Here is a 14,405-nt window from a genome sequence, read left to right on the forward strand (position 1 = left end):
ATAATTGTATGCACCCATGTGGTAATGTTACACCAAAGGATTAGAATGTATGCTTGCAAAGTAATCATTTTTTTGTGCCTTTTGAATGAAAATGAGTTTATGAATTGAGTTACTTGGGCAGATTCACAAAGGCATGTATGGGTATGTGAAGCAGAACTACAGAAGAACTACTTCACAGACACATAAATGCCAGTGTTAATCGAACAAAATTTCCAGCTCCCAGTTAGTAAAGGTGCAACGAGGGCACAATCCTACCTATTTGTACCAACTGTAAATTAATATTCCCTGAAAATTTCCAGTTTATTCCCATGTATGTGTTTTGAGGCAGATTTACAAAGGCATGTAAGGGTACATGATGGAGAAGAAGTATTTCAGGTACTCATAAATACCTTTGTGACTTAACCCTTTTAAAAATGGGTTAAAATGCAACTACATGTACTCTGTTCAAAATAAAATTATTTAGAAGTCTGTGCACGTTTTGTGGGAGATCCAAAAGGAAGAATCTAGAAAATTAAGCAATAAATAGAAAGAGAAGTTTGAAATCTCCAAAAAGAATTTCTGTTTTCTGGCTTTTCGCACCAAACTATTTATTTTGAATGAGAGAGCTATAAGCAAATAGAGTCCCCTTTCACAAATCTACTCCAATGCTGAAATGTACTTTTGAAGCCTACCAAGATGATCATGTATTCAGAATATAAAATGCACTAAATTTGAATCGACTAAGAAGTTGGCAAGTTTGAGGAAACTGGTGTATGAAGGGAGTTTTGGACTTAACTGGGGAAGATTCTTTTAAGCTATTTTTGGAATTTTGGGAGAATATTATGCAACAAATTACTGAACCCACCCACATTCACTCCCATTTTTCAAATAGCAAGTTTTAAATGTGCATTAACAGGAAACAGTACAATTAAAATGCAAATGTTGCTCTGTTTCTGTAGCTGATTTATAGGTAATACTTTAAATGCAACACTCCAGTTCTGGGAACTGATAAGTCTCACTTTTGGCACAAACAGAGTGTTAGACCTATGTTTTTTCATTAGAACGCTGTAATAACGATACAGTAGACCACGGTAAAATCAACTGATTTCTGAGATCTGCTCTTTGATTCATGTTTCCTTAGCCTTGCTGATGTTAACTGTACCAACTGTAAATTAATATTCCCTGAAAATTTCCAGTTTATTCCCATTTATGTGCTTTGAGGCAGATTTACAAAGGCATGTAGGGGGACATGATGGAGATGAAGTATTTCAGGTACTCATAAATACCTTTGTGACTTAACCCTTTTATAAATGGGTTAAAATGCAACTACATGTACTCTATTCAAAATAAAATTATTTAGAAGTCTGTGCACGTTTTATGGGAGATCCAAAAGGAAGAATCTAGAAAATTAAGCTATAAATACAAAGAGAAGTTTGAAATCTCCAAAAAGAATTTCTGTTTTGTGGCTTTTCGCACCAAACTATTTATTTTAAATGAGAGAGCTATAAGCAAATAGAGTCCACGTTCACAATTCTACTCCAATGCTGAAATGTACCTTTGAAGCCTACCAAGATGATCATGTATTCAGAATATAAAATGCACTAAATTTGAATCGACTAAGAAGTTGGCAAGTTTGAGGAAACTGGTGTGTGAAGGGAGTTTTGGACTTAACTGGGGAAGATTCTTTTAAGCTATTTTGGGAATTTTGGGAGAATATTATGCAACAAATTACTGAACCCACCCACATTCACTCCCATTTTTCAAATAGCAAGTTTTAAATGTGCATTTACAGGAAACAGTACAATTAAAATGCAAATGTTGCTCTGTTTCTGTAGCTGATTTATAGGTAATACTGTAAATGCAACACTCCAGTTCTGGGAACTGATAAGTCTCACTTTTGGCACAAACAGAGTGTTAGACCTATGTTTTTTCTTTAGAATGCTGTAATAACGATACAGTAGACCACTGTAAAATCAACTGATTTCTGAGATCTGTTCTTTGATTCATATGTTTCCTTAGCCTTGCTGATGTTATCTGGGCAAATTAAAGAGATGGGGGCAGATCACAACAGCGGTTATGATTATGTGTAAGTGTACTTAGAAATGCAATTCAGAAAAGTGCACGCATAAATGTACACCAACGCCAGTATTATCTCTCTTATGCAGAGTTTTCGAACAAGGGTGTGGGGATCCACATACATGCAGCACTAAAGTTTAGCTGGGAATTTGGGAGTAGCAAAGATGGGTGACTGAAAGATTGGAAATAACTACAACAAAGTGTAGGGAGAAAAGGGAAATTTTAAGAAGAGTCACAGAAAGGGCATACACATACAAAAGCATTTTATTTAGAGTATGGCGGATGCCACCCCCCACTACTCTTTCCACCAAACTCTAATCATGCCCTTAGTCATTTGCTTACAAAAAGGTTACAAATTCTTCTACTCACATAGTACTACAGCAAAGACAGGCTGAAATCTATCTCTGCTGAGCAAAGGAGTAACTCAGACAACACACACAGCACTCACATGTACTGCAAAGGAACTACATAGAGGATAATGGAGGCAAGGTGTAATCTTACCAGAACAATGGAAAACATCAAGTACAATAACAAATATTGTGAGATAACAAAATACATGGCAGACAACCATTGTTGTAAACATGTTAAAAAAGTTACAAGGATAAGAAAAATGTAATTTAAAACAATTTAAATCAAGACATTGCAGACACCCATAAACACCACATCGTAATAATGTAAACATAATGGATACACATAACTAGAAAGTGTCAGATATTTCAATTATTAATGAATACACATGACTCATCTCAGTTCTAACACTTCTCTACACACTCTCAAAGACAGATCATAACACACTCCATTTCACGAAACATATACAGGGACATACAGTTTACTGTGGCTTGTGTCTGGCTCTACAATATGTCGCAGCACAATGGGTAGAGGTCAGGGTTTGGGCTGCATTCATGTGCTGCCACATATAATGATTATCAGGTGTGTGTTATTTTCCTCACTACCGTTTGCTTACCGTTTCCAGTTCGTAATTCTACGTTGCTTAAGGGGAAGAGCTCCACTTACTGCATATAAACACTATTATGGCAAAGATTTGTCGTATTTTGCATTCTACTTGCCCCCCATGTAAACAGATGGCGATATGTACTCTTGCTACTGGGCATAAATCTCCTGCCACTGTTTGTGAAGTGCATCTAGGCAGAGATTTGCACCCAGGATAAGGTGTGATTCTCTTTGGTCAGAAATCACTTGACATAAAATGATCTTTCTGGTTTACACCCACCATTCTGATTCTACAAAATATGCACCCTTCTTTAAGCTTTCTGGGCAACCATGAATAAGGTCCATAAAAAAATGAGATAAACTCGTTCTACACATAAAACCCCATGAGAAGATCATGGGTGGGTAGCACTTAGGTGGAGTGTAAAAGGGGGAAAAATGTTCACAGCGGGAAGAAAGTGTTTAGTTTGTAAGATTCAAATCCAAGTAACTATAATGAGCAGGTGTCAGATGGCAGGTTTTTCGTTTTTTTTATGGTTAGTAGTGCTTGTGGGGGGGAGATCAACATATGACCTTAATAATGTTACGTGATGGAATAAAAATGTGTACACTAAATGTGTCAGGTCTTAATAATTGGGCAAAGCGACAAAAAGTGGCAGCGGAAATTCGACATATTCGGCCTGATTTACTTTGTATCCAGGAGACGCATATACCCTGGCCTAATCGAGGGTTATTGAAAGATTTGGGATTTTAATTATTATCTGCTTCGGGTCAGTTGGGTATGACTCGGGGGTAGTCATTTTAGCTAGTAGTAACTCTGTGAATATTGGTCGGGGCTTGGCTGATAAATCCGGCCGGTGGGCTATTGTTGAGTGTGGGGTTGAGGGTTATTACTTTACGCTTTGCACTATTTATGGGTCTAATTTGGATGATCTTGGGATTTTGGTTGATTTAAATACAGAATTAGCTACATGGCCATCCCCCTTGGTAATATGTGGGGACATCAACATTAACCTGACTAATCAGGCCCTATTGGAAGGCCCCCAGAAATATGTTGGACGGAAACCTAAAGTTTTTAAAGCACTTTATGATCTAACAAGGGATCACGGCTTAGTGGATGTTTGGGGTAAAATAAAAGGACAAGATTTGGGGTTTACTTTTTACTCACATCCACATAAAAAATTTGTAAGGTTAGATTACTTTTTTACATCCACTTTTTCGTTAACTGGTGCATCTATTCATGTATTTCCGAGGATCTCCTCTGATCATGCCCCTGTTGTTTTAGAATTAATGGTACCTAGGGTTAGGCGGCCCTGTAACTCTTTCTCATTTGATAGGAAACTTTGTTTAAATAAAGAATTTAAGGAACATATGGGATATTGGATTAAAGATTTTTTTTAAAAATAATAACATGTCTGTCTGCACCCATTACTATTATTTGGGACTCTTTTAAGGCCTGTTTTCGGGGGGGAAGTTCTCAGTTTTAGTTTACACTTGCAGAAAAAACGAAAGCTGGAGTTGGCTGGATATTATGGGGCTCTGAGAGTGGCGGAAGGCGCTCTAACTACAGGGATCATTGTAGGTAAGCAGGATATCTCTGAGCTAGTGAACACTGTGGCTAAATGCCACGCAAGGGTTTTGGGTGTTTGGAGTGAAGAGAATGCCAGGAAATATCTTACTTCGAAACAACAAATTCATGAATTTGGGGAGACTATTGGAAGATCATTGGCATTGCGACTTCGAATGCAGGGATCTGCTAGAACCATTCAAGCAATGAAAGATCAGAATGGGGTGTTACATTCTGATCCTAAACTGATACTTTCTATTTTTCAGCAGTTTTATTCTACCCGTTATACTCATCAGGGAGCTCCGAATGGGGGTGTAAATGTACCGGTGTGGGAAGAATTGGCACATTTAGATCCTCTTTTGGCAGAGCAACTTGACTCTCCGATCTCTATGAAAGAATTAGAAATGGCCGTAAAAAGTTTAGCTCTAGGAAAAGCGGCAGGACCTGATAGGATACCCGTGGAGGTGTATAGGTTGTTTTTTCCTTTGATTAAAGATGAGATGCTGAAGGTTTTACAGGTAGCACAGTCTGGGCAACCATCTAAATCTTGGTCAGAAGCTACAATTGCAGATTTCTGTAAAAAGGGTAAACCTCCGGAGTTGGTTGGATCCTATTGTCCAATTTCCTTATTAAATTGTGACAATAAAATCTACTCTAAAATTCTGGCCAACCGACTTTCCACAGTTATCTCCTCTTTGGTATCCCTAAACCAACATGGTTTTATTCCGCATTGTGGAACCACTGAACATATTAATAAAGTAGTCACATTGTTTGATATTGCTAGTACTGAAAAAAGGGATTTAGCGCTGATCTTATTGGACGCAAAAAAAGCGTTTGATCGCGTGGAGTGGGGATATCTGTAGCAATTGATGGATCGAAGCGGTTTCGCAGGAAAATGTATACGAGCGACACAAGCTTTGTATGAAGCTCCTAGTGCTAAGATTTCCGCAATGGGTTTGTTATCGGAGGTGGTGCCCATAACCCGTGGTACTCGCCAAGGCTGCCCCTGTTCGCGCCTATTATTTGCCCTTTATATAAATCCTTTAATAGAACAACTATCGTATAATGTCCGTATTTCTCCTTTTTTGGTTCATGATTATCAATGTTCTGTTTTCGCATACGCAGATGACATAGCTGTGACTACCGTGGACCCCGCTGGTGCAATGTATGAAATCGAGCGGTTCGCAACAGAGTTTGGGGTGATGGCAGGCTATAAGCTCAATGTGTCTAAAACACAAATCTTGTGTTCTGACAGTATTCAATGGAGGGATGAGCGAGTAATTAAAGAGGTGACATACTTGGGTATGCAAATACGATCTTCTATGTCCGAACTGATGGAAGTAAATTGGAATTTACTGATTGGTAATATTAAAAATTATTCTTTGGACAGATGGGGGCGGTTAAATTTTACAATAATAGGGCGTTGTAACATCATTAAAATGAAGGTTTTACCTAAAGCTCTTTATTTATTTCGCTCATTACCTTTGGAGGTTACAAATGTAAGACTACAAAATCTCCAATCAATCTGTGGGAAATTTATTTGGAGTCCCGGTAGGCCTTTATGACGTTACCGAGAGAGAGAGAGGGGGTCTAGCCGTTCCGGATTTCGCCTTGTATTTTTATACATGTTTTTCTTGAAAATGCGATTATTACTTACTGGGGAAGGTGCCATCAGTAGGGCTAATTCACCAACTATTTTTGAAATTCTTATGGGTCCTATTGTTAAACAATGTTTATTTAGGGTAGTAGATGGCAGATATTTTAAACGAACGCGATTTAAGGTCTTGATTAGTGCCTATAAAGTGTGGAAACTAATGCAGATGGCGATAACAATGAGGAAAATTTCATACTACACGCCCTTGCATGCAGTGAAGATTTTACCTGGTATATTTCAGGATAACATTGCCTTAACTTGGATGAAAAAAGGTATCAGGATATTAGGTGATTTCTACCCTACTGATGGGGTGTGTAAATCTTTTGATGATTTGGTTTTACAGTACGGTATCCCCAGAGCACAATTTTTTAAATATTTGCAGATTAGGGATTTTTTGTATCGGACTAACTTTAATACGAAACCTCATTCTCTTATCGAAATGGTTAGACGACAATCTAGAATCGGAGTAGTATATCAGTTATTATTAGCCAATAGACCTGATGATCTGAATAATATATAACATAAAATGGTCAAGGGAGAGGCAGATATTAGGGTCCAGAAACGTATTGCAGCTTCTAGGGAAATACTAATGTCCGCGAATCTGAAGGCCCAATTTTTTAAGTCCATCTTTGATTTATATTATACCCCCACACGCATGGCTAAATGGGGGCCTAAGTTTGATGGCAAGTGTTTTCGTTGTGGGGAGGGTAGTGCGGATAGCATTCATATTTATTTAAATGCGATACATTGTTTAGATTTATAACTGACATAGTAAAGTTTTTGTCTTTGGTTATGAATGTACGTTTGACTATCACACCTGCCATGATGCTAATTGGGATGGGGTCTGAAAGTAATATGGGTAATTCACTTTATGTTCATCGACAGCTTATTTTCTTTTCCATGACTGTTGTACGTTTATGTATTACCGCTGAATGGCTTCAGATAGATCCACCTGTGTTTGAAATGTGGCGTGCGAAAATGTATAATTTTTGTAAACTAGAATGGGGTCTGTTTGCTGTTAAAGGAGCAAAGAAACGCAAGATTGGTTTAAGTATTTGGGGTGCTTTTAGGGATTACTTTGAAGGGTGATCTATCGATTGACGTATTTATCTATTTATGTATTCATTTGCAATTAATGTATTTTTTGAGTAAATTTCATATCGTCTTTTTTGTATTCTTGCTGCTGTGAATTTATAAAGAAAAAAAAAGAGAAGATCAACATTTTTGTCACTGCGAGCAAGTGCCACATTTCCCAATAATAATATCTGAATGGCAAAACACATATAAAAACATTGTGATGAAAACCTGCTACCTTTTATATTTGCTCCTTCACTATAATGACCCTCAAAAATAGTAAAACACTCATGCAAATCAAAAGATTGTTAAGTTAGATGTAGAAGAAAAAATGGCAGGTGCCTTATTGAATATTCCACCTAGATAGTACCTGGAAAACAGATCTTACAGCAATATTGTGAAAAACAAAGGTCGGATTTTGCTTATGGAATTTAAAAAATACAAATAAGGATGGATTCTCTGCCAGGAAGGTGATTTAGTTCAATATTAGTAAGGACTCACAGCACTTGAATACCACAAGACTGTCTCTCGAAGAGGCTGACCCTAGTGTGAGGTGTACACAATACAATTACTTAATAACTTCCCTCCTGCATCTTTGTAACTCTTAAATGTATTCTGTATAATGCAATCCAGTTGATTTCATGTGTCCTTTTCTTTATCTGCCGGCCCATATTTCTTCATTATTACTGCAGAACTGAAACGACGTAATCCCGGTGTTACTAATAAAATATGCATTTGGATTCAACCATCGCCAAAAAACAATGCCTGAGTTAATGCAGCTCGTTTTATAACTATGCTCTGGCTTGTTTGAATTAGGCATTGTGAAAAAAAGTCAGGTCTTAATATATAAATAGTATATGACTTCTGAAACGTATGTGTTTGTGCTTTAAAGAGCTACGCGTAAAACACCTATGCAATGAATATCAATTTTCCAGTCTTTTTTTCTAAAGAGATGGCAGAATTTTGTTGTCATTCAAACAACTGACCATGTAAATCAGAATTTCTTTTAATAACTTTTATAGTAATTTCCACCCATATTCCCTTTCGTAAAGGAAAACATTTCCCCCACTTTACTTTAAAGAGTAGGGTGCGTGGCACAACTCTGAGTGGAGCTCACAGTCGGAGGCAGGCAGACATAAGGCCAAGCGTGCATGTTTGCAACACTAGATCATGCATGGGACTGCACTGCATCATACATAACTATTTTGGTTAGTATTTACTGCTGCAAAAATATAATGCTTCTGGGAGAACGACAAGGCTGTGTTGAAATATTTCATGACAGGATCCTCAAAATTACTTTTCAAACCTTTCACATTTTAGGCAATGTTTTGTAAAATGCATTAATTTGTTATTGTGTTTGTTTTTCAGAAATGTCTAGAGGATCCGGTATAACCTTAGACCGGCTCGCTTCACCTACTCAGTGAAGTTCATGTTGGGGTTTCCTCCCCACCACTTTCAAATTTCACCAGCCACATGTGTCCCCGCCACGTCAAATAGTCAATAGGATCACTCAAAAATCTGTTTGATTGAATAATTCGAATAATTCTTTGCAAATAAGACTCACCTGAAAGTATTTTCCATTGAAAAGCTTACTTATCTCTCTGGGAATGTTTAGAGGATTGACAGTAAGTATTGTAAAACAAAAAGGTAAAGCACTAAGGGCCTGATTATGATGTCAGTTGGAGTTGCCTTCGACCGACATCGTTGTGTCTTTGGATCAACCGACTTCTGGTCGGTGGTCCTGACACCGCAATTACAATGCAGCTACTCATGGTGCAGTCACACACTCCCATTTCTCCATGGGAGCTTGGGCTGAGGTCGGACACCGGCTGCAGCACAACCTTCCATAAAGCAATGGGAGTTTTTGTAAATCCCTGCACCCTGTGGCAGGCACCTCATGGTGCCTGCCGCAGGGATTTACAGGTTTGGCACCTATGGTGCCCCCAGGCCCACAACCGTAGGCCGCAAAGGCAATGGGGTCCTGCTAGAGACCCCAAAGTCGCTTTCTGACACCCATTCCATGTTGGAAAGACCGGCATGGAAAGGCTGTCTGAAACCGATATTGTAATCCCGATGGCGGAAACGCCATCCTCAAGGGATTACGTTGCTGTTCCAACTGGCCGACAGGCTTCTTGAGCCCATCAGCAGGCAGTCGGTCAGACGGGCCGGTTTACTCTCTGAACGCCTTCATCATAATGAGGCAGTCAGACTGTAAACCTCAGATGTCGGTCAGAAAGCTGACCAGCATCATATTCAAGACCATAATGGTTTGAATTTCCTGCCTTTTACAGTGCTGAACTCTCTGATGTGTCATGGTTTCTATTATGAATAATGACAGACAAGCTTTTATTTGGAGTATCATATTTTAATTGATTTAAAAACCCACATAGATCACAAAATACCCACATACCTGGAGTTTATGGACATGCTACAGAATAACAGTAATGACACCTGTGGGGCACTTGGGTTAAGTTTTTTGCCAGTGTAGCTAGCTTAAACACGACTGATTACCTGAATTTAAATATAGTGGGTGAAGCAACAGTTTGGCGGAGAGGATGCTCCACCAAAAACCCACTTTTGGGCTTTGTTTTTTAAAATAAAAAGAGTTTCGAAAACTTTTGAAGCTTTTCAGCAGAGCTCAAATGCATTCACAATCACCGCCTTGATGGCTGTTTCTGTGAAAGTTAGAAACATCCGATGGGTTGATAAACATTTCTAAATTTGGCAGACTGGTACTCCATAAGGGCGATGGAGGAATTTACTCTGTCACCCTTATGGAGAATAATCCGGCCACCAAATTATAAATCAGCCCCCAAGGGGCTGATTTATAACCTGTGGTCGGATTGTACTCCGGAACATCATATTGCCGGTAAGAATACTCCATCACCATTGTGACGGAGTATTTGTTACCACTATTATACAAATCAAGCCCTAAGTTCTTAATGATTTAGTTGTACGCCAATTTGCATTGCCTCTTGGCAACGCACGTTTCCATGAAGTGACAACCCACTCCATTAATATGGCCTAAGATACAGTGCGATCTACAGAAATATGTTACTGCAAGACTGGTTACATGTATCCTTTGGTTTTTCTCTCAGTCTATGTGGGAGACCCTGTGACCATTCGCGAAGAGGAAGTGGTCTGTGTGGTACCACACGTCAAATACAATAGCATTCTGACAGTGTACTAACTGAGGTAAAAACCCACAATCAATGCCTGACCTTCGGTCTCTTTTCATATTGGATGTGACAGTGTGGCATGTTTGAAGAATGGTGAGTCTTCAGACAGGAGACTTTTCTGCATCAACCTCCGTCCATTGGCAGATAATACTCCAGAAGGTACCAACTCATAAATATTAATAACCTTGCTGGTTGCTTCTTCGGTAAGGGTTGGGGCAAGGATGAGTGGACATGATTTGCTGTGTCCTTATTAATTGCAGGCACATCTTATCAAAACAAGAACCCATTCACACTGCAACATAATTTTCCTTTATAAACTGACACAAGATACATAGGTATATAGACTGTACACAATATTGGAGTGGCAAATGATGTTTATTATTAATGTGGTAAAAATATTGAATAATTTTGCTAATTTGCTATCTGAAATAACCATATTTATTTTCTTCTTATAAATAAATAATTTAAAGTTGTTCATAGAAGTTTACTCTCCAATGAGCAGAAAGGTAAAGCCAACATCCCTCATGGCTTTCATGGATATTACGTGGCAAAGTCAAACAGAAAAACTGGATGCCTGCTGGATATTCCATCTCAGTGAGGACTGCCTATCATTCCATTTGGCCTGAGATACACAGATTAAGAAGTTGTATGTGCCATGTCAGACCTGTGATTGAAGACTTGACATCCTAAAGGCCACAACACAGCACTGTCATTGAGTCACATACTTTGTACGAATTCAGTATAAGTCTTTCTAGTTCATGTTAATAGTGAGAATTTCCTTAGCAGATTCCTGCAGCAATGATATGAATGTCTGTTTTCAGGGGGAATGGTCAGATCCGCCCATTGTTAAATGATCTGTCCATGGATGCAAGTTCAAGATGCATTCTCTTTTTGGATGGTCACAAACATATAAGAGATGAGGTAAGTAGGTATTTAATGATTTCAGGAGAGGAGGCACACCCTCTCAATATATTCCTACATAAGAAGCTCAGTTGGTGAAACAAAATATTTAAAGGTTGATTCATGTTTCACTGGTGTAAGAAGTAAAAAAACACAAAATTGTGCTTTGTGTTGTATTGTTAAAAAGAATTCATCTGTGTCTGTCCAAGTGCGCTCATATATTTTGGACAGTTGATGCCCCTCAAACCCAGCGCCGTTCTCCAGTTTGGCTGTTGAAGATGTAATCTCGTCCTGTAACTATAGACAGAAATCACAGTTACTTCTTTGTAGATCACAATTGATTTGGCAACATTTTATTTGTTAACAAATAATTAACAATACAACATGGACATGTTACAATACTAGGCGCAGCTGTAATCATTTTTCAGTGGGTCATGTTTGCAGTATACAGTTACAGCTTGGTAGGACCACCTTTTTCTTGCTCTTTCAGCACATTTAGTTTACCATGTTTATGGAGCGGAGCACACTGTGAAAAAATCCTACTGATAGTTGTTTGGGAACCAGGCCTTTTTACGCCATATAGAAAATTCTGAAGACAATGATAGACAAAGACTACCAGCAGCATGCAGAATCAATAAAGTCTACACAAAGTCTTAACAGTTAGACTGCTACGGTGAGTTGAAAAATAGAGAAAAAGGCACCCAGTGGAAAGGGATTAAACAAATATGCAGTACTGTGCTTCATTTCTGGGTCAGTGGTGTATGGAATCAAGTAAAGGACCACATTAGAAATAGGAATGGAAGACAAATAGTATTAATGGTACTTGAGGGCCTTGCTAGACTAATAGACACTTAACAATAGTGAAATCATAAGACGTTGGAACAATTGTTAATTTTCCTATCAACTGCAAAACAACAGAAGGAAAGTATCTTGTTTGAAGTAACCATAGTGGTTCTTGGTGGGCTAGGGAGTATAAGAATGTGTCTCACGTGGAGGAGGTCTTCTCTAGCCTTTTGTAACTCAGAGGAATGGTTGAAGCTGTAATAACAGTACCACCTACAGCCACCATCTAGTGTCTTCACATCAGTTGAGAGGTGACTAAATGACATATAATGAGTCCAGGAACTTCCCCCATACCTAGCAATTTAACAGCTTTTAAAGTGAAGGGTAGTGAGCCAGAGTGGATGGCCTCCCGCCGAGACACTGTAACTTCATGCCTATCAATGCACATCACACAGTATGTCATGTTGTTAGTTGGAAATGAACATATACAAACATATGTACAAATTTCATAAAAGTACTCAAGAGCAACAATTAAGCGATTGATGAAATGTATGTGCCAGTTAGAACAGTAGTGCACTAATTTTTTAAGGAACATACCTGGCTATGACTGAGACATCACACCATAACAGCTTAATGCAAACATCATAATAAAGACTGGTCCAGCACCCCCCCCAGAGCATGTTGTATACAACCTCATTACTACATAAAGCAATAAACAACACATCAACTGACAGTATGCCTATGGCTGGGTTCAAACTGGAATGGCATGGTGAGCAAAAAAACGATGGTTTTAGGTCCAGACCTCTGTACTGGAGTGAATGTGTGACATTGTTCTCCATTTTGACCATCAATTGTTTTTGCATTTGCCCCCCAGAGTGGGACGGGTATGTCCAGACGTGGGTCCCGTGCTCTCCATGCCACTGCAGTTAAGCCAGCCTGGCTGAAGAGGGGTGAAACCCTGAAACCAGTCCTAGGATGCTTGTTTCCCGTCCAGGGAGAACCTGGCCTGGCAGTTTGGGCTGGACTGTTCTGATTGGGCACAGGGTCAAGACTGATTTGCATATGGCTGGGTTCAAACTGGAATGGCATGGTGCGCAAAAAAACGATGGTTTTAGGCCCAGATCTCTGTACTGGAGTGAATGTGTGACATTGTTCTCCATTTTGTCAATCAATTGTTTTTGCATTGTCCCCCAGAGTGGGACGGGTATCCCAGACGTGGGTCCCGTGCTCTCCATGTCACTGGAGTCAAGCCAGCCTGGCTGAAGAGGGGTGAAACCCTGAAACCAGTCCTAAGATGCTTGTTTCCAGTCCAGGGAGAACCTGGCCTGGCAGTTTGGACAGGACTGTTCTGATTGTGTACAGGGTCAAGACTGATTTGCAAATGGCTGGGTTGAAAGTGGAATGGCATGGTGCGCAGAAAAACAATGGATTTATGCCCGGATCTCTGTACTGGGGTGAATGTATGACATTATTCTGCATTCTTTTTGCAATAATCATGGAAGTCAGCAGTCTGATAGCACATGAACGATGATGGACTCTAGCATTCCTAGAAGGAAAACGTCCTTGATTAGAAATATTTTAATACGGCATGTGGATGTTTGCAAAGAGCCTCAGCCTTCAAATCAACGTTCTAAAATCCTGATGTGCCAAAGCAAATGTGTCAGCTGAACTTTTCTTAGGTTTAGAAACCTAAAGCTTTGCTTTTGATTGTAGAGACCATGCTCCAAGAATGTGGAATAAGCCAGAGAAAAAAGAGAAAAACTGCAGTTGCTTGAATAGTTTCCTAAACTACGGTGATTTCATTTCATCACTGCCGTGGACGAAGCATTTGATTCAAAGACTGACTCTTGGATCTCTGATCTTGACCTGTTCATTAGATGCCTTAGAAATCTGCCCTACAGTTTGGTTTTGCTTGTATTTCCTTTCATGGAAGTTCTGCCATTAATTTCTGCTCCACGGGTCATTTGTACTCAAATATTTAGTGGTCACAAACCCTCCAATTTGCAAAATCAGAGGGTTTGTGACAGCAAAACAATTGATTAGCATGCTCGGTTCAAGGTGTTCTGCCGCGAGCATGAGTTGGTCGTCAATGTAGGCAAAACCAAGTTTATGGTGCTTCACAGGTCCAAGCCAGTAAAAGCACGGGTCCTTATGGATGGCGAACCCCCAGAGCAGACCGTTGTTTTCACCTATTTGGGCGTTACCTTTAATGACAAACTGAACTGGAAGCCTCAAATAGATACCT

At 39.3% G+C, this 14,405-nt stretch overlaps 1 protein-coding gene across 1 annotated transcript in view; it reads right to left on the reverse strand.

The window, feature by feature from the left end:
* Nucleotides 1–10,987: 10,987 nt before the first annotated feature.
* The window catches only part of LOC144783084 (cadherin-related family member 4-like), a 361,413-nt gene continuing 357,995 nt past the window's right edge, over nt 10,988–14,405 (reverse strand). Inside the window, exon 19 of the mRNA XM_078662246.1 lies at nt 10,988–11,674. Coding sequence (XP_078518372.1) covers nt 11,619–11,674 — 56 coding nt within the window. The 3' untranslated portion in view covers nt 10,988–11,618. The remainder of the gene's footprint in view (nt 11,675–14,405) is intronic.

This window comes from Lissotriton helveticus, chromosome 9 (assembly GCF_964261635.1).
Source record: "Lissotriton helveticus chromosome 9, aLisHel1.1, whole genome shotgun sequence".
Taxonomy (NCBI): domain Eukaryota; kingdom Metazoa; phylum Chordata; class Amphibia; order Caudata; family Salamandridae; genus Lissotriton; species Lissotriton helveticus.